Genomic DNA, 21,697 nt, shown 5'->3' on the forward strand with positions numbered 1-21,697 from the left:
AATTCTTGGTATTAAAATTATAGTTGCAATCATAAAAAGAACATATTATCTCTTTTTGCTAGAAGACAGAAAATCTTTGGCAAAGCCAAAGTCAAGAATTTTGATGTTCTAAGAAGTTTAATTAAGTGATTTGGTTTGAGTTGAAGGAATACAGACTGTGTTACCTTTAAGGAGACATTTTAGACATATGACAATTCCTTAGAAAAGTAAGAGAAGAATGTAAATGTTGAGTGGGAAAACAGTTTTCTTAAAGAAATAACCAAGGGATGTAATAAGGTATACCATTAAGTAGTTTACATTATTCATATAGGTTCATTACCTTAATAGCCTTGCCTCAAGTCCACCAGATTTCCAGATTCTAATATTTGCAGTTTCAAAGACATGAACTACATTCTCTTATTTTGATCCAGTTCAGGCAAATAAATACCAACCAAAGTGTGATCGACAGGACTGAAAAAGGTTAAAAGATCTCCCCATAGCATTACATATCATCTAGAAGTTTTTCTGCTAACTACTTACTGGTAAGGTGTGGTCCCAAACACACCATCTCAAATTTTCATCATGAATTCCTGACCTCCTCAAATGGAGCTTGTTGTACTCTGATAATAATCATTATGATGTTTATTCATGGCTTATCAAAAATATTTAGTTGGTTTTTAGGTAGCTAGTATCTTTTGTCAACACTAAACCCATTAGTTTATGTTTAGGTTAAAACACAAGAACTGATAGTTCAAAACCAGGTGTTTATTATGGAAAAGTCACAGTAATTTATTTTTTCACATTTCCATCTCCCTTTTCATGTCCAGAAAAAGAGGAGGAAGAAGAAAGAAGAGAAAGAAAAGGAGGGAAAGGAGATGACAAGGAGGAGTATGAACTGGGATAATCAGAGCAGTGTGTCTGAGTTCATCCTCCTGGGGCTCCCCATCCAGCCGGAAGAACAAGGCTTGTACTACGCTGTGTTCCTGGTCACGTACCTGACCACAGTGCTGGGGAACCTGCTCATCATCCTGCTCATCAGGCTGGACGCCCGCCTCCACACCCCCATGTACTTCTTCCTCAGCCACCTGGCTCTCACTGACATCTCTTTCTCATCAGTCACAGCCCCAAAGATGCTCATGAATATGCTGACTCAGAAGCAAACCATCTCATATGCCGGGTGCATTTCCCAGTCATATTTTTTTGCATTGTTTGCAGGTCTTGACAGCTTCCTTCTCACTTCAATGGCATATGACAGGTATGTGGCCATATGTCACCCCCTGCACTACACCAACATCATGAGCCAGAGACGCTGCTTCCTGCTAGTAATTGTGTCCTGGGTCTTATCCATTGCCAATGCCCTTGTGCATACAATTCTATTATCCTTTCTCTCCTTTGCTAGAGACAACACTGTCCACCACTTTTTCTGTGACCTCTCTGCCTTATTCAAGCTGTCCAGTTCAGACACCACTGTCAATGAGATGGTCATTCTCATAGTGGGGACCATGGTCATAACTTTGCCATTCATATGCATTGTGATGTCTTATGGGCACATCGGGGTGACCATTCTGAGGGCTCCTTCAGTTAAGGGAATCTGCAAAGCCTTGTCCACATGTGGTTCTCATCTCTGTGTTGTTTCTCTCTACTATGGAGCAATTATTGCCATTTATTTTTTACCTTCATCTAGTAATACTAAGGACAAAGATGTCATTGTGACTGTGTTGTATAACGTGGTCACACCCATGCTAAACCCTTTTATCTACAGTCTGAGGAATCGGGATATGAAAGGAGCTCTGAGAAATCTGCTCAGTAGAGGAATATTTTCAGTGTGATGTGCATTGCTTTTGTCAGAACTAAACATGACAGCTTGTGAGTCCCACAAGTGCATGCTTTCCTCTCTGCATTGCTGAATCTTACTCTTGTGACAGAAAGTTTTCAGCTTTCGTTATACTTTACGTCTCTGTTTAATTTTCTTGTTGACATTCAAGTTTAGGGAAAGGTTTTTATATAGTATTCTGTGTATTTTTTCTTTTTACATAATTTTTATCCTACACATGTTCAATCTTTATCTAGTAATTGTGTTAATCTTTTCTATTCAATTTTTCAGTCTTTTAAAAAAAATAACCTTTTTTTTCCTTTTCTCAAGGTAATAAAAATAATTCTCTTGCAGGTCTGTGGCTTTATTTTTAATCTTGTAGTAACCTGAAATTTATTTTCATTAGTCACTGTACTTAAAATCCTAGTTTTATTTTTGTTCTTAGCTCCTTTATCACTTAGTTTTAGTTGTAGTTCTATTTATTGGTACTATGTGATGACAGTGCACAATGTTCACGTGGTGGAAAGAAAATCTGTTTCCTCACTGCTTTGTGTGAAATAATTCAGAAACCTTTACTTGCATTTTAGACATGTATGGTATTTTATTGTCATCTCTAGTTATGCTAAGTGCACTAAAGTATCAGAATTTATTTTTCCTATTTATAACTTACTCCCCACTGAACAACATTTTGAGTCCCTGTTCACCTACTCTCACAAGGTTTTTAAAATTTATTACCATTTCCAAAACTTTTTAGCTATTATAAAGAGATTACAGACAGGCATGCATTTTTATATTCTCAAGGTCAATGTCCCTGGTCACAAACTGGAATGAGATGCCTTTCTGGAAAAGGCCAAGACAGTGACCCAGACAGATCAGATACATGTTTTAAACTGTGAGCAGAAACCTGACTTGAACTTTCTAGGTCCTTTCCATGTCAGTGAAGTATTATGCCTGACAGCGAGTGTGGAGATTTGTGGTGGCCCTCCAGGAGGTACAAAGATTATGAGCGGTAAGTTGCTCTGATAAGGGTGCAGTTTTTCTGGATGTGGGTTGAATAACGACCAGCCAAGACATCAGGAAATACAGGCACTCGAATTCTTGCAGGATTTCAGCAGAGTTAATGCAACTGTATTTTTTGAAAAGAAAAATGGACACTTCCCTGACCCTCTCTCTCAAGTAGCACCGTGTTTTTCTTTAGTCCTCGAGAAATTGCTTGAGTTTAAGGAAAGGTATTTAATGTCATTGTGATAAGCTGATTACTGAGTCCAACATTTCCATATTGATATTCCCTTCAGCTGTAGCATTAGTCATACAGAAGGAAATTCAAATCTAAGAGAGGTGGAGTAAGTAGTGCTTGTGAGCAAATTACTAAAATTTAGTGGAAGTGAAATTCAGGTGGGTTTGTCTGCGTCCTGTAATTCACTTGGATATTTAAAAATTTGGCAGTCTTTTTTTCTGATTTTATTGGAAATTCCCCTTTAACACTGTGAAAATGTTGAAAAAACATATAAAAAGATTTATATAACACATTGTTTAAATATATGTGTGTATAGATATTGTGTTGTAGCTTTAAATATGTATGTCTTCATATGTGAGAAATGAGAACAGATTTTAAATTATAATATTAAAAGAAATACTCACTAAAAATCCTCTAGTTTGAAATTACAACAAAACTGTTTAAGTTGCTTCGGTCCTTTCTCAACTGTATTTTCTTAAAGTTACCGGGGTCATGAGTATTTTGAGTGTTCTCTCAGTTTTCATTGAAATTTCAATGCTTCTGCATTGATTCTTTGATCTTTTGTGCTCCAGAACCTCATTTAAATGAATCAAGACTATTTATTTTGCTACATTTTGTTCTTATGGTCTACTATTGTTCTTGTGATCTCTATCTATATTTTATATTCTTCTGGAAAAATATAACACATTTACCTGCATGATTTTCAAAGATCATTTCCCTTTTTGTTCTCTTTTTTCTACTTCTGTCCTCCCTTCCTTTCTTTTTTCTTTTCTTTTCTTTCTTTCTGTCTCTCTTTGTCTTTCTTCTCATTCTGCTCTCCTCTCTCTCCCTGTTCTTTCCCTCTTTCTTTTCCTTTCAGCATTTTGCCCCAATGAGCAATGCTGCTACAAACATTTGATACAATTACATCTTTTGTGTATAATAAGAGATTCTGAAAACAATATACCAGAATTACTGGGTTATAAGACCTGGAAAGGTGAAAAACCCGATCTTGCTTGAGTCTTCTGGATCGGAATACATAAATATATTTCTTTTCTGTATGTTCTGAAGTGTTGCCTGTTGCCTTAGTTGTCATGAAATCCTTTAGTTTCTGCTTCTCTTGTAGATTTTTTTTCCCTTCAATTATCTTGGAAGATCTTATTTCATCTTCAATTGTGTGTGATAGTTTCTGTCTATAGTAATGTACTTTGGGAGTTATTTTCATGCATGGCTTTAAAGATGTTATTTCATGGTCTTCTGGCTTTTAAAGTTTCAGCCAAGAGATATATTATTTGGATACGTTTGCCTGTTGGTGTTTTGCAGCTTTTAATCTTGCTTCTTTCCTTCCTTACTTGCTTTTCCCTTACTTCCTCTTTTTCTTCTGCTTGATATTTCAACAATATATATTGAGACGTTCGCTTGTGGTTGTGTCTGAGTTTCTATGTCCAGTACCTAGATGACCATTATGTACGTCAAGATTTCAAAGATCTTCTTCCATAATTTTCATGAACATAATTTCTATGTCAGTAGTCCAAATTTCAAACCCTACTTGTGTGCCAAAGAATCCCAAATTAGGTTTGTAAACCGTATGTCAGTGGCCTTTTGGATTTTTCATATTATCTTATTTTTCTTTATTGTTGGCTGAATGTAAACATTCATCTAATTTGTCTTTATGCTCTGGGATTCTGTCTTCTGTTTGATGAAGCCTTCTGCTTATGCTTTGCACTGAATTTTAAATTCTGATCTATCGATGTTTCCATTTTAAAATTATTTTGTTTTCCCCCAAAGATTCCCATTTCTGTATTAAAAGTCTGCATTAGTATCCTTATTTTTCTGGGTTGTTTATTGACATCCTCATCAAATTTACTAATATATGTATGTTTCTGTGCATTAACTTTTGGATCCCAGCTATCTTCCAAAGGTAAATACTCATACAGCCAAGTCAAATGTCTTTTGTTCATGTGATCCTCCTTTTGTCTTAAATGTTATTTTTTAATGGTATGTAATTATGTTGGGTATAATTGCACATTAGTTAAAACAACAAGGATCTTTAAAATATTAAAATAATCTTTATTCACATTACACAAATAAACTGGAAACAATGTTTTTCATGGGATTTCTTGTGCTTTTGATTTTAGGTTTTCATTACTTAAGAAACTGAGTTTTATGAATTAAGGTTTATTTACATGTTGACATGTAAAATGTTTCAATCATCATGTTTTAACAGAGCTATTATCTTAGGTTAACACACCAAATACATAGCTGGGGCTAGACATGAGTCTCCATCTGAGGATTAAATAGGGTGTGAGTTTGAGCTCTGTCTGGTCGAGAAAAGTGTATGAAGTTCAGGTTACATAAGTTTAATGTATACAAAGTAACTAATAGAGACCCTCTTTTGTACAATAAACATTGCACCTAGAAATATATTATCAAAATCAACACAGAGTATAGAGATGTTTATTGCAGCACAGTTCACAGTAGCCAAGTTATGAAATCATCTTAGGTATTTGTTGCCAAATCAATGACACACAAAATGTGATATGTATGCATAATAAAATCATACAGTCATAAAGAACAAAACTATGTGTTTTGCACGATGATGGATGGAAATGGGTATTAGTTCCATTAGTTAAGTAGGCCGGTACCGAAAAGACAAGTATCACATTTTTTAAAAAATTTTATTTAAAAGGAAAAAGAGAAAAAACAAAACAAAGCAGTGTAAGGGTACAAGTAATACAGAACTACAAAAAAAAACCAGTAAGAAATCACCAGTTAATAGATTACATATTATCATCTTAGAGATAGTTGCTCAAATCACAGTATCAAAGCATACAAAGTGGACATTTAAACAGTGAGACTGCAAACAGTTGTGTTCAATGATCCAACCAAAAACATTAATATGGTCAGCTATTTAACACCCCTAAACACTGTTGCTGTTGTATCCTTTAGAGATCTTTTTTTTCCCTCTCTTTTTTACAACAAAATTTACACATTTTGAGTTTTATTACTCCTTAGTTCTTATTACTTTTTTTGGGGGGGGGGAGGAGAGAATAAAGTCAAATATGGCAAAACAAAGCTGTCAGTCAAAACCAAGGATAGACATAGCACATGATGTAAAACAGAGTACAAGGTTATCAACAATGGTTATCAACAATGTCTCTTGTTTCCTTAAAAAGAATTGTCTATCTCATTAGATATTATAAAGTTGAACAAAACAGTAGAGAACAAGACCAATAAAACTTAAGCATTGTAAACATTACAGGACTTCTAAAGGAGACAATAGTCAAACCAGAATGGGCATCTTAGTGAATCTTATTGCCTTCAAAGTAGTTGCCTATACCCTCAAACTTGATACTGTCATACAGAATGAAACAGAGTCTAATCAGTCAAAACAAGATAGTGGGAGTATTACAGGACTTCAAAACAAGTTAATAGGAAATCAAAAAAGTTACTATTATATACCCTGCTAATTTTAAAAAATTTTCCCCTTAATTAAAAAAACATAAAAAATAACTAAATAATTTTTTAATGAATAAGGCAGAGATTGAGATAAAACAGGACATAACAATATAACAATACAGGTCAAAGCATGACTGTTTCAGCAACCTAGTGGTTCACCACCAAATAACCCGACTTAATAGTAGTTACCATAGTGTCTTTTTCCTTGAAATATTTGAATAAAACTTCATATACTATAACTTCAAGTATTTCCATATCAAGAAGCCCAGAATAAAGCCTTTCCAATTAATAAGTGAAAACTTTATAAGGCTTCAAGGCCACATAGTGGGGAATCATGATTACCACATATTTTTATATATTTGAATCATCACTTACATTAGGGAAACTATTCGGTATTCATACGTGCGAGATTGATTTATTTCACTTATGAGTATGGTCTCAAGCTGCGCCCATTTATTGATAAATATCTCAATGTGATCCTTCTTTATAGCTGAATAATACTCCATTGTATAGAAATACCACAACTTTTTTTTATCCATTCCTCAGTTGATGGACACTTGGGTTATTTCCAAGATCTGGCGATTACAAATTGTGCTGCTATAAACATAGGTGCACATATATCACTGTGGTATGATGCTTTCAGTTCTTCTGGGAATATGCCTAGAAGTGGAATAGCTGGAATAAATGGGACTTCCAATCCCAGCTTTTTGAGAAATCTCCAGACTGACCTCCACAAAGGCTGCACCAGTCTACACTCCCACTAACAGTGTAGGAGAGTTCCTTTTTCCCCACAGCCTCTCCAGCATTTGTTGTGGTTGGTTTTCTTGATCCTGGCCATTCTTTCAGGAGTGAGATGGTATCTCAGTGTGGTTTTAATTTGCATTTCTCTAATGACTAATGATGATGAACACTTTTTCATGTATTTATTTGCCATTTGCATTTCTTCATCTGAGAAGTGCGTATTCATCTCAGATGCCCATTTTTGGATTGGATCTTTGAATTTTGGGGGTCTGAGTTTTTTTTAATTCTTTATATGCTTTAGGCAAGAGTCTCTTGTCTGAGAGAGAGTTCACTAAAATCTTTTCCCAGTTTGTGGGTTTTCTTTTTACCATGCTGGAGATTTGTTTTGACATGCAGAAACTTTTTAATAAGAAGTGGTCCCAGCTATTGCTTCTGGGAAGTATTTCCCGTGCGGTTTGAGTCCTGTTCATGAATTCTCTACCTCCTCCTATGTCTTCAAGGTTTCTACCCAATTTGTCTTCCAATAGATTTAGTGTTTTTGTTTTAATATTCAGATCTTTGACCCATTTAGATTTTAATTTAGTACATGGTGATAGACATGGGTCTAGCTTTAGTTTTTGGCAAATGGAGAGCCAGTTTTTCCAGCACCATTTATTAAAGAGACTGTCGTTCTTCCAATGAACCTGCTTGGCTCGTTTATCAAAGATAAGGTGGTTGAGTGTGTTTGTAGTTGTGGTTGTGTCTTATAATCTATTCCATTGATCTTTGGCTCTGTTTTGATTCCAATACCATGTTGATTTTACTACTGTTGCTTTGTAGTATAACTTCAAGTCAGGGATTGTGATGCCTCCTGCTTTGTCTTTCCTGCTTAGAATTGCCTTTGCTATTCTAGGTCTCTTCTGGTTCCAGATGAAATTTAGGAGTGATTTCTCTAGATCTATAAGGTATGTTGATGGTATTTCTATTGGGATTGCATTGAATCTGTATAACAGTTTTGGGAGAATGCCCATTTTCACAATGTTTGTTCTTCCTATCCATGAGCAAGGGATGTCTTTCCATTTTCTGAGATCATCTTCAATTTCATTTTTCAGTGTACTATAATTTTCACTGTATAATTCTTTCACTTCTTTTGTAAGAGTAATTCCTAAATATTTCATTTTTTTTGCTTGCTAATGTGAAGAGTGTAGTTTCTCTTATTTCCCTCTCTGTGATTTTGTTGTTCGTGTATAGGAATGCTATTGATTTCTGAGTATTGATTTTGTATCCAGCCACATTACTGAATTCATTTATTGTATCTACGAGTCTTTCAATGGAGTTTAGGGGGTCTTCTATGTAGAGTATCATATCATCTGCAAACAATGATAATTCAACTTCTTTTTTTCCTGTCTTTACCCCTTTTATTTGTCTCTCTTGCCTAATTGCTCTGGCTGGTAATTCCAGTACTATATTAAATAGGAGTGGGGATAAAGGACATCCTTGTCTTGTGCCCGATTTTAAAGTAAAGGCTTTCAATTTTTGGCCATTTAGTATGATGCTGGCTGTTGGTTTGTCATATATGGCCTTTATTATATTGAGGTAAAGACCATCTATTCCAATTTTCTGTAAAGTTCTTATCATGAATAAATGTTCGACCTTATCGAAGGCTTTTTCTGCATCTATAGAAATGACCATGTGATTCTTACTTTTGGCTTTATTGATATGGTGGATTACATTTATTGATTTACGCATGTTGAACCATCCTTGCATTCCTGGGATGAATCCCACTTGGTCATGGTGTATAATCTTCTTGATGATTTGCTGGATCCTATTTGCCAATATTTTATTGAGGATTTTTGCATCTGTGTTCATTAGGGAGATTGGTCATTAGGGAGTTCTCTTTTTTAGTTGGGTCTTTCTCAGGTTTGGTTACTAGAGTAATATTTGCTTCCAGGAATGACTTAGGAAGGATTCCCTTTCAATTTCATTAAATAGTTTGAGGAGTGTCGGCATTAGGTCTTCTTTGTATTTCTTGTAGAATTCTCCAGTGAATCCATCTGGGCATGGGCTCTTCTTTGTAGGTAAGGACTTAATTACATTTTCAATTTCATTAGCAGAGATTGGGTTATTCAACAGTTTTACATCCTCCTGATCTAGCTTTGGTACTTCATATGTTTCTAAGAATCTGTCTATTTCTCCTGTGTTATCAAACTTTGGAGAGTAGAGGTTTTCGAAATAGGTGTTGATGATCTTCTGCATTTCTATTGGGTCTGTAGTGATTTCACCGTTTTCATTTCTTATTGCATGAATTTGAGCTTTTTCTTCCCTTTTTTAAATAAGGTTGGCTAGGGGCTTATCAATTTATTTATTCTTTCAAAGAACCAACTCTTTGATTCATTGATTCTTTGAATTGTTTTCTTAGTCTCTATTGCATTGATTTCTGCTCTGATTTTTATAATTTCCTCTCTTCTTTTGGCTTTGGGCTTGACTTGTTCTTCTTTTTCTAGCTGTTTGAGGTGTAGCATCAAGTTATTTATTTGTATTCGTTCTGTTTTCCTGATGTGGGAACTCAGTGCAATAAATTTTCCTCTGAGGACGGCTTTCATTGTATCCCACAAATTCCGGTAAGTTGTATCTGCATTTTCATTTTCTTTTAGGTATTGTTTAATTTCTTCTGTGACCCACTGATTACTTAAGAGTGTGTTATTCAGTTTCCATGTGTTGGCGAGATTTTTGCAGTATCTTTTATCATTAATTTCTAATTTCAGAGTGCTATGATCCGATAACATGCAAGGGATGATTTCAACTCTTTTGCATTTGTGTAAATATGTTCTGTGAGCTAATATATGGTCTATTTTAGAGAATGATCCATGTACTGCTGAGAAGAATGTGTATTCTGATGTTGTTGGGTGGAACATTCTGTATATGTCTATCAAATCCATTTGTTCGCAGGTGCGATTCAGTTCCATTATTTCTTTGTTCATTTTCTGTCTGGTTGATCTGTCCCTTGGTGTCAATGGCATATTGAGGTCCCCTGTTACAATTGTGTTACTGATAATTTGAGTTTTCATTTCTGTTAATAGTTGTTTTATATAACTGGGTGCTTTGGAGTTTGGTGCATATATATTTAAGATAGTTATCTCTTCCTCTTGGAGTTTTCCCCTTACGAGTATGTAGTGACCTTCTTTGTCCTTTATGGTCATTGTTGGTTTAAAGTTCACGTTGTCTGCAAACAGAATGGTTACTCCTGCCTTTTTTTGGATTTCTGCTGCATGAAGTATTTTTTTCCATCCTTTGACTTTCAGTATCCTTCTGTGTTAGATGGGTTTCCTGTAAACAGCATATGGTTGGATTTTGTTTCTTGATCCATTCTGCTAGTCTATTTCTTTTGATTGGTGCATTGAGACCATTTACATTAATGGTTATTACTGTTAAATGCTGGTTTATTGTTGACATGTTATCTCTCTGCTGTTACATCTTTATCTTTCTGTTCTGTTTAAGTATCTGCTTTGCTTAGTGGTTTTTTCCTTTGTGTATCTAAACTGTCTTTCAATATTTTTTGCAGGGTTGGTTTGGTGTTCATGAAGTTCTTCAGCTGTTCTTTGTCATGGAAGTATCATATTGCACCATCTATTTTGAATGATAGTTTTTCAGGATACATCAGTCTAGGTTGGAAATCATTTTGCTTTAGGATCTGGAATACTTCACTCCATGCTCTTCTTGACTTTATCATTTGTGCTGATTAGTCTGCTGTGATTCTGATAGGTTTTCCTTTATAAGTGATCTGTCTTTTCTCTATGACAGCTTTTAATAATCTATTCTTGTGCTGGATTTCTGGGATGGTGATTATTATATGTCTGGGTGTAGTTTTATTTTGGTTATGACTATTTGGAGTTCTATGTGCTTCACTGATCCTGATGTCAGTTTCTGATCTCATGCTTGGGAAATTTTCAGCTATTACTTCTCTAAATATCCTCTTGACATCCTTTATGTTGTCTCCTTCTTTTTCATTAATCCCTATCATTCTTATGTTATTTTTCTTTGTATCATCTTGCAGTTGTTGAATTGTTGTTTCCTGATTTTTTGTTATTTTTAAAAGATCTTTCCTTTCCTTTTCACTAGCTGCAATATTGTCTTCAAGGTCTGAAATTCTATCTTCACTTTCATTAAGGTGGTTTTTACAAGTTTCAGTGGTGTTTTTTATTTCCTGTATATCTCTGTGCATCTGCATTATGTATTCTGTTTGTTTCTTATGTTGCTCGTCTAGGGATTCTATCTTTTTGTTTAGTTCCTCCAATTTTTTATCTGTGTTTTCTTTAGATATATTCAGAATCTCTTTCATTTCTTGTATCATTTCGTCTTTTACCTGGGAGATCATTTCGAGTTTGAATTTCTTTAAAGCTTCCTGGAGTTGCTTGTTAATTTCAGTAGCTATTGTGTCTGACATTTGAGGTGAATGGCATATATTTTCTTCTATATACATTGCTCCTAGGGTTTCTTGAGATGGGCTGGAGGTTTGAGGTTGTAATTTAGTCTTTCATTTTGTCATTTTCCTATATTTCTGTGTTTCAAGTGTTATTTGAAAGCTTCCTCAGGGTCTGTTGAAAATCCCCTTCTATGTTTGCAGCTACTGAGACTCTGGCACCCTGTTAACCCAAGCCTCTGGGCCTGCAGAACCAATGGCCCTCCTCTGCCTGTTCAGAACTCTGAAGTTCCAGATAAGCTGGGCCTCAGGGACACTGTGCGCCCACCTGCCCTTTGGAAGCTCCACAGCTCTCCAAGCGCAGCTGGGATGTGGAGGCAGATGTAGCCTCCTCAAACCCGCCTCTCCACTTCACTGCACCTGGAAGCCTGGAGGGTCCCAAACAGTCTGGGCTTTGGGCAGAGTGTGCTGAGCACTCACCACTGGCCTCTGGAACCTGCCTCTGGAACCTGCGATCCTCCCTTGCTTGCTGAGATATCCCCAGTCCTCCAGACATACGGGGAGGCTGATGCAGGTGCCCCAGATCCACCCAGCCCCTCCTCCGCACACCGATGGTGAGGCGTGTGAGTCCCAAACAGGCTGGGCTCAGGGGATAGCATGCGCCCGCCCACTTGTTGGAAGCTCCACAGTTCTCCAAGTGCAGCTGGGATGGGGAGGCGGATGCAGAGGCCCCAAACCCACCTCTCCACTCCACTGCACCCGGAAACCTGGAGGGTCCCAAACAGTCTGGAATTTGGACAGAGTGCACCGAGCACTCACCACCGGCCGCGGCGCCTCTGGAACCTGTGATCCCCCCTGCTTGCTGAGCTATCCACAGTCCTTCAGACACACGGGGAGGCCGATGCAGGTGCCCCAGATCCGCTATTTTTATCTTTTTAATTAAGGGAAAAAATAAATAAAATATAGCAGGGTATATTATAGTATCCCGCTTTGATCTCCTATTAATTTCATTTGAGACCCTGTATTGCTCTCACCATCTTGTTTTGACTGATTTTCCTCTATTCTGTTTTGCTTGATAGTACCAAGTTTGAGAGTATAGGCAACAACTGTGAAGACCATAAGATTCACTACGATGCCCGTTCTGGTTTGACTATTATCTTCTTTTGAATTCCTGTAATGTCTCCAATGTTTTGGTTTTATTGGTTTTGTTCTTTATTGTTTTGTTCAATTTTATTATAACTGATGATATAGGCAATTCTTTTTAAGATAGCAAGAGGCATTATGGTAACCATTGTTGATCACCTTGTATTTTGTTTTTACATTATGTATTATGTCCATCCTTTTGATTTGACTGACTCTGTTTTCTTATGTCACGTTTGGTTTTATTCTCTTCAAAAATGTAATAAGAACTGTGGGCATAATAAAACCCAAAATGTGTAATTGTCATTGTAAAAAATAGAGGAAAAGAAAGTGCTGTAAAGGATGTAACTGCACATATATTTAAAAATATAAGATAGATAACCATATTACTAAGTTTTGTTGGATCATTGAACAGAACTGTTTGCAGTCTCACTGTTTGAATGTGTACTTTCTATGCTTTAATTTTGTAACTTGAACAACTATTTCTAAGATGACAATATGTAATCTATTAACTAGTGATTTCCTACTGTATATTTTTTCTGATATTCTGTATAACTTGTACCCTTTTTCTTTTTCTGCTTAAATAATATTTAAAATCCAAGAGCATGACTGCAGACGTCATAATATCCAATTTTAAATTGTACTACAGAGATGTAGTGACAAAAACAGCATGATACTAAAAAAAAAGAGCGAGGGACTAGAATAAAGCACACAAAAATCACACACAATAGCCATCTGATATTATCAAAAAAGACAGAAACATACGTAGAAGTAAAGAAAGCCTTTTAAATAATGGTGCCAGGAAAACCATCTACCCATGTATTGCATATTTTTATCTGCAAAGTAGTTACTCAGAGTAGAAGACATGAGCATGAAAATTTCTCCCAACAATATTAACACAAACCTTTCTTCTCAATGAACTAAGAGAAACTAATAGCACAACTATCTTAACTATCTTGAGGTTTTTTCCTTTTCATTCCCTTCTTTTCCCTTTTCTCCCACCCCAATTCCTCTTTCCTTTTGAATGGTTTCTTCCCGTTTCACAAATATCTATTGTACATTTTGGACTTTATTTCCGCTTTCAATTTCTCACACAAGGGAGAAAATACAATCTTTAGACATGTAATTCTCCTTCATTTCACTTATGAATATGCTCTTTAGTTGCATCCATTTCCCTATAGAAGTTCCAGTTTTATTGTTCTTTATGACTGAGTAGTACTTCATTGCATAAAAAGACTACATCTTTTTTTTAATCCATTCTTCAGTTGATGGGCATTTGGGTTGTTTCTAAGATTTAATTACTATAAATTGTGCTGCTATAAACATGGGTGTGCATGTATCACTGTGGTATGATGTTTTTAATTTTTCTTGGAATATTCCAAGAAAGAGAATACTGGGTTGAATGGGACCTCTAATCCCAGTTTTCTGAGGAATCTCCACACTGATTTCTATAGTGGTTGCAACAGCCTAGACCACCAACCGAAAAGTGTTCCTTTTTCCCCACAGCCTCTCCAGCATTTGTTATTGATTTATTTTTTGATGATAACCATTCTTTCTGGAAGGAGATAGAATCTCAGTTAATTTTCATCTCTCTTAAATGACCAATAATGTTGAAAACTTTTTCATACATTTGTTTTCTGTTTGAATTTCTTTATCTGAGAATTGCACATTCATCTCAAATGTCTAATTTGAAATTGGTCTTTGAGTGTAGGGAGGGGGAAGTCTGCACCCATGTTTATAACAGCACAGCAACAGGAATACATAAATCTTGGAAACAACTCAAAAAATTATATAAAACAATTTAACCATTAGGGAATTGCAAATAGAAACTACTTTGAGATTCCACCCCACTCCAGGACAAATTGCTATTATGAAGGAAAATAATGAATGTTGTCAAGCATACAAGAAAAAAGAACTGTTATACACAGCTAATAGGAATATAAATTATTACATCCAGACAGCTGTAATGCAAATCATTATAGAAATTCTGCAAAAAAACAAAAATAGATCTCCCGTATGACCTAGCTATACCATTCTTTATGTATGTAGCCAAAGAGTACACACAGGGATAGTTGCATACTCATGTTTACTGTGTCACACAACAGCTAAGATGTGGGGCCAACAAAGATGCTTATCAGCAAATGAATGAATAAAGAAGATGTCATATACCTACACAATAAATTATTATTCAATCATTAAGAAAAATTAAATTATGTCATTGACAGGATCATGTTAAGTGAAATAATCCCGACTCAGAAAGAAAGGTATCACAGGTTTTTCCTAACACATAGAATCTAAAAAAGGGAACCTAAAAATAGATGGGAGATTATTATTGATATACTTAAGTGAATAAGGAGGTGAGGAGAATGGGACATATGGGCAGGGAATAAGGACAAGAAATAAATATTTATCATATCCTTAAGTGATCATGATGTCAACACGAATTTATTAACATCTGTTAAATTTATTTACATTTATTAAAATCTGTGCACTACATTCCAAGAAATGAAGTAGAAAATTACAAAACACTATATATAACATTGTTAACATTTTATTTTTAAAAATGTATTAATACATAGAAATATCAAGAAATTCTCTAGAATAGTATTTGCTTAACCCTTTTTGATCTTTCTGAGAGCCAGAAAGCTAAGCAGATTATTTTTTAAAGGATATTTTAAATTTATACTATTAAAAAAAATTTTTTTTGGTACCAGGGATCAAACTCACAGCCTTGCACTTGCCAGGTAGGCACTTATGCCACTGAGCTAAATCCCCAGCCCTATTCTAAAATATTTCTAAGCAAAGGAAATTAAGAATTACCACAATTGCAAGGAAGCGGTTGTGAGTTCGATCCCCAGTACTAGAAAAAAGAAAAAAAAAAAGAATTACCACAATTATGTAACATAATGTGTGTAGTAATTAACTTGATTGTAGTAATTATATATATATCCTCAAAGATAATGTCTACCTTAAATATATATGATTACGTTTGTAAATTATAGTCAATAGAATGTCTTGAGGGCATAAATCTGATATTGGAGTGTTTGGCCCATAGCAATGCTCATTTTCAGTGTTCAATTGTAATATCCCACTGTTCAAACAGTTAAAATGACTAAGACTCCTGGTTAACACTCGTTATTGTCTTCAAAGAGCATCCTCAAAAATGCATTTTCCCATATGTTTATATGCAACTGGAACCTATTGAGGGTTTAATATGTCTTTCCCTGATTATTGCTGGGTTTGACCATTTTTGTACATGAATAGCCTGTTTGAAATTAATTTCTCTGAAATATTCATTAATTTTATTTAGTTGCTTTTTAATTTCATTTTGTCTGCATATGTGAGTGCTTTGTATTATTAATTATAAGCCATTGTAAGAGCACTGTGTTTGATTGTTTATTTGTCTTTCTGAGACAGGGTCTCATTATGCAGTTCAGGCTGGCCGTGGACTCACTGTGTAGCCCAGCCTGGTTTTGAACTTGAAAATGATTCTCCTGCCTGATTCTTGCAAGGGCTGGGATGACAGGAGTACACAGCACCCAATTCTTGCAAGAGCTCTTTTTGAGTAGGATTCAGAAAGAAGGAAAAACACTAGGTAACAAAAAGACATAAATGAGGTCTAGAAAACGCTCTGTTCCTGAGGAAGTAAAAATGTCACTGATTAATTCTAACAGATATTATTCCTTGCACACCTTCATCAAATGAGAAATCTTGCAGAGTTCTGACATTTTTCTTCTCTCCACTCATATAGGGGAAGAGGGACGTGCCAATGATGTTCTTCTGACTTGGGAAGAAGGAACATTGTGTTAACCCTTGAACTCTATGAAAACAAGCAGGTCAAAAACAGTGTTATGATCAGGGAAACTGATGATCAACTTGATCCATGAGAAACATTTCTGAAGTCCAAATGTCTCCTCTGATTTCTACATACAAGTAGCTGTTCCACATACAGATGTATGTTACATAAACAGAACCAATTAACAACACTTGTAAATTTTCACCCATCTTCATTTCAGTAATGAGTGCATGGTATTTATTTTCTACCAGTCATTGAAGAAATGGAACTGGAAATGTAAGGAATAAATTTTAGATCAATTTTTATGAAAATCTGAATGGAAAACAAACAAATTTGTTTTATGATATTGTGAGAGTCTTGCATGCGTAGAATGCTGACACCATAGCATTTTTGCAGAAACTGAGATTTACAGAAAGCAAACTTCATTCCCCAGCTCCAGTGATGAGGATGAGATATGCGTTCCCTTGTCCACACAGCGTGAAGATATGAAAGTGATCTTGAAATAGAATAGGACTTCAAATAGCAAAACTGTTAACTGCTGAAGAGCACTATGAAGTGTCTCTGAGCAGGATTTAAAGTAACTAATTGTCTTTCTTTGTTTATCTGTGAGTGTGTCCTAGGCCTAGGCCCCTTGCCTGGCACAGAGAGCTGATTCAAGGTAAGTGAATCCCTGTGAATTACCTGTCTTGCCTGAGGCCTGTGTTGGCCTGTGATGCCAGAGATTCCTCAGAAGGCAAGATGAGGCTACAGCTGAGGACACATTGCCTTCAACACTAATTAAGTAAATAGAGGCTGCAGCTGCAGGCATCTCACTCCTGCATTGTCACTCCAGCCATGAAAGTCATCATGGAGATAAGAGGGTTCTCTTAAATTTGCATAATTTACTACTTGGAGAAGCCTTTGAAGTGACTCCCAAGTTCCTGCACATTTCCTGCACTTTCCTCAGTATCCCTTTTCTTTGTTTGGAGATGTAATCAATGTGGGTAGTCCAGAGAAGCTCTTTGTCTTAGCCCTCAGAGTCTCAAACTCAGCTGAAGGGTGGTGATCCTCCTGGAGCTGTAAAATCATACTCTTTGTCTCATTTATTTAAGCCTTTGCTGTACACTCGTTTGGGAGCGTGGGGATCTAGGTCAGGACCCAACACTACACCTTCAGCTTGGTTTGTTATGAACTCTGAACCATATTTTCCCCAAGGTAAATTCAGAAGATAGGGAGTTTTGTAGTAAGAAGTTTGTAATAACTGCCTATTAGCTTTAATATTACTCTCCAAATGTGAGCTCTCTTATGCCTGCTTCACTGCGTACTTTTTCCCCCAAGAGTCAAATATAGTGAGGCAATTTTTTCTCTTTGTCTCTAATTAGGACCTGGTGTTTGGGGAGTTCCCTCAAGGTCCTCTACATGCTATTTAAAATCAGAATTCACATCAGTTTTTTAGGAGCTGTGAACAAATATGCATCTGTGTATCTACCTTGTTAGATTCTGAGCTGATAATTCTTCTGCCCTTTGCTATAGAACTTTGAGCTCTTTGTGGCCAGCACCTGTTCTACTGTATTCTGCTTCTTATAGAGAGAAACTTAAAGTTTCCCATGCTGAAGGTGTCTGTGGGGATCATCTAATAGGCCATGGAAAGGCAGGTGTAGGATTTACATTAAGTATGTGATTGTATGCATTTTTTTGTAGTTTATATTTTTTTAAGTTTTTGAGTGAATGCTCCATAACCTTGGATTGTATCTATCCTTACCTCATTGTATAGCAAACAACTCTGTTAAAGTAATTTATTTTGAGTGTCCATATTTTGAGATGATAGGGAAAACAAAGTTCCTACAAAAAACAAATTCTTTCAATGTATTTTGGCATATGGTTTCTGACAGATCAAAAACATAACTTCTTTTGCTTTTGTTCAATGGCCACTAGGTCTTTTTGATTTTTTCTAAAATCTGTAATATTTTTGTATCTCTACTGACACAAACTGGGGTGTAACTATCTATTACTTTGCTCTAAACAAGAATAAGTTTAAGACTAAATATCATGTAAGAGAAAGAGAAAGATATAGTATTAGTGATGTACTGGGTATGTCACAAATATGACAAAAGTAACTAGGTAAAATTCTTGGTGTAAAATCTGTGTTAGGAATTATAAAAATAGGATGATGTAATTTTTTTTCCCAAAAGACAACAAAGTCTTCTTTAGAAGATTAAAGATGTGACTAGGAAATTCAAGATATTCTGGTATTGTAATGACTTGAAAATGATGATTTGGTTTAAGTTGAGAAATACCCAGTGTGTTAATTGGTAAGTCATAAATTTTATTCACATTACATGAATATTTCCTCAGAGAAGTAAGAGAAGAAAAACATGTTGAGTAGAAATTTCTAATTCTAAGGAAAGTGTAACTTGGTGTGATCTCACAACCACTGTGATGTGTTCACAGCTTGTTCAAAAGGTACTTATTTGTTTTCTAGTTTGACAACATTCTGTGCTACCGAGAGTCCATTTTAGTGTGTTCAGGGTGAGTTAGCATGCATATACTGATTATTTCCAAACCAGGTTTCAATTATGGAAGAGTCACAATGGCTTCTCATTTTCTCACATTTCCATCTCCCTTTTCATGTCCATGAAGAGGAAGCAGAAGCAGAAGCAGAAGCAGAAGCAGAAGCAGAAGCAGAAGCAGAAGCAGAAGCAGAAGCAGAAGCAGAAGCAGAAGAAGAAGAAGAAGAAGAAGAAGAAGAAGAAGAAGAAGAAGAAGAAGAAGAAGAGAAGGATAGGGAGAGGGAGGAAAGGTGGAAGGAGAGGGAGAGGAAGAGTGAGAGAGAGAAGAAAAAGAGTATGAACTGGGATAATCAGAGCAGTGTGTCTGAGTTCATCCTCCTGGGGCTCCCCATCCACCTGGAAGAACAAGGCATGTACTACCCCCTGTTCCTGGTCATGTACCTGACCACGGTGCTGGGGAACCTGCTCATCATCCTGCTCATCAGGCTGGACTCCCACCTCCACACTCCCATGTACTTCTTCCTCAGCCACTTGGCTCTCACCGACATCTCTTTCTCATCAGTCACGGCTCCAAAGATGCTCATGAATATGCTGACACAGAGTCAGTCCATCTCATATGCTGGATGCATTTCTCAGGTATATTTTTTTGTACTATTAGCAGGTCTTGATAGCTTCCTTCTCACTTCAATGGCATATGACAGGTATGTGGCCATATGTCACCCCCTGCACTACACCACCATCATGAGCCAGAGACGCTGCTTCCTGCTAGTAATTGTGTCCTGGGTCTTATCCATTGCCAATGCCCTTGTGCATACAACTCTATTATCCTTTCTCTCTTTTGATAGGATCATCACTGTCCATCACTTTTTCTGTGACCTCTCTGCCTTACTCAAGCTGTCCACTTCAGACTCCACTATCAATGAGATGGTCATCCTCATTCTAGGAACTGTCGTCTTAACTCTGCCATTCATATGCATTGTGATGTCTTATGGACACATTGGGGCCACCATTCTGAGGGCTCCCTCAGTCAAGGGATTCTGCAAAACCTTGTCCACGTGTGGTTCTCACCTCTGTGTTGTTTCTCTGTACTATGGAACAATTATTGCTATTTATTTTTTCCCCTCATCCAATAACACTAATGATAAAGATGTCATTGTGACTGTGTTGTATAGCGTGGTCACACCCATGCTAAACCCCTTCATCTACAGTCTGAGGAATCGGGATATGAAAGGAGCTCTGAGAAATCTGCTCAGGAGAGGAATATTTTCAGTGTGATGTGCACTGCTTTCATGTGAACTAAACATGACAGCTTGTCAGTCCCACAAGTTCAACCTGTCCTCTCGGATTGCTCTGTCTTACTGGCTCTTGTTATGACAAGTTTTTAGCCTTAGTTACACTTTATGTCTCTGTTTAATTTTGTTGCTAACATTCACATTTAGGGAAAGGTTTTTATGTAGCATTCTGTGTATTTTTCTTTTTAATTCACTTTCAATGTTTGTCTACTCAATACTTTTCATCTTTTTCTATTAGATATGTCAGTCTTTTTTAGAAGCGATCTTTTTTTTCTTTACTCAAGGTAGTAAAAAAGAATTCTCTGGCAGGTCCGTGACTTTATGTTTAATGAACCTGAAATTTATTTTCATTAGTCACTAGTCATTAGCAGTTGAAAATTTAGTTTTATTTTTTTCTTAGCTCCTTTTCCACTTATTTTTAGTTGACACAAAAATATAGTTCTATTTATTGGGTACTATGTGGTGTTTCCATTCTGTGCACAATATTCCAATGGAAGAAAGCAAATCTATTTCCTCAAGCATTTTCCATTGCTTTGTATGAAATAATTCAGAAACCTTTTCTTGCTTTTAGACATGTATAGTAATTTATCATCATCTCTAGTCATGCTAAGGGCAATAAAGTATCCAATTTATTTTTCCTATTTATATCTTACTCCCTACTGAACAACATTGCTGAGTCTTTCCTTCATCTACTCTCACAAGGTGTTTAAAATTTATTACCATTTCCAAAACTTTTTAGCTATTATAAAGAGATTACAGACAGGCATGCATTTTTATGTTCTCAAAGTCAATGTCCTTGGTCACAAACTGGAATGAGATGCCTTTCTGGAAAAGGCCAAGACAGTGACCCAGACAGATCAGATACATGTTTTAAACTGTGAGCAGAAACCTGACTTGAGCTTTCTAGGTCCTTTCCATGTCAGTGAAGTATTATGCCTGACAGCGAGTGTGGAGATTTGTGGTGGCCCTCTAGGAGGTACAAAGATTATGAGCGGTAAGTTGCTCTGATAAGGGTACAGTTTTTCTGGATGTGGGTTGAATAACGACCAGCCAAGACATCAGGAAATACAGGCACCCGAATTCTTGCAGGATTTCAGCAGAGTTAATGCAACTGTATTTTTTGAAAAGAAAAACGGACACTTCCCTGACCCTCTCTCTCAAGTAGCACCGTGTTTTTCTTTAGTCCTCGAGAAATTGCTTGAGTTTAAGGAAAGGTATTTAATGTCATTGTGATAAGCTGATTACTGAGTCCAACATTTCCATATTGATATTCCCTTCAGCTGTAGCGTTAGTCATAGAGAAGGAAATTCAAATCTAAGAGAGGTGAAGTAATAGTGCTCGTGAGCAAACTACTAAAATTTAGTGGAAGTGAA

The 21,697-nt window shown here is 36.2% G+C and overlaps 1 protein-coding gene across 1 annotated transcript; it reads left to right on the forward strand.

Annotated features, from left to right (window-relative positions):
• Positions 1–869: 869 nt before the first annotated feature.
• Positions 870–20,307, forward strand: LOC100717098 (olfactory receptor 1J21-like). The gene is made up of 3 exons (XM_003470809.2): positions 870–1,357; positions 3,459–3,467; positions 19,368–20,307. The coding sequence occupies exons 1-3, from the start codon at positions 870–872 to the stop codon at positions 20,305–20,307; spliced, it is 1,437 nt and encodes a 478-aa protein (XP_003470857.2).
• The last annotated feature ends 1,390 nt before the right edge of the window (positions 20,308–21,697 follow it).

This window comes from Cavia porcellus, unplaced genomic scaffold (genome assembly GCF_034190915.1).
Source record: "Cavia porcellus strain 051 isolate PalLab524CR breed Dunkin Hartley unplaced genomic scaffold, mCavPor4.1 scaffold_1, whole genome shotgun sequence".
NCBI classification, from domain to species: domain Eukaryota; kingdom Metazoa; phylum Chordata; class Mammalia; order Rodentia; family Caviidae; genus Cavia; species Cavia porcellus.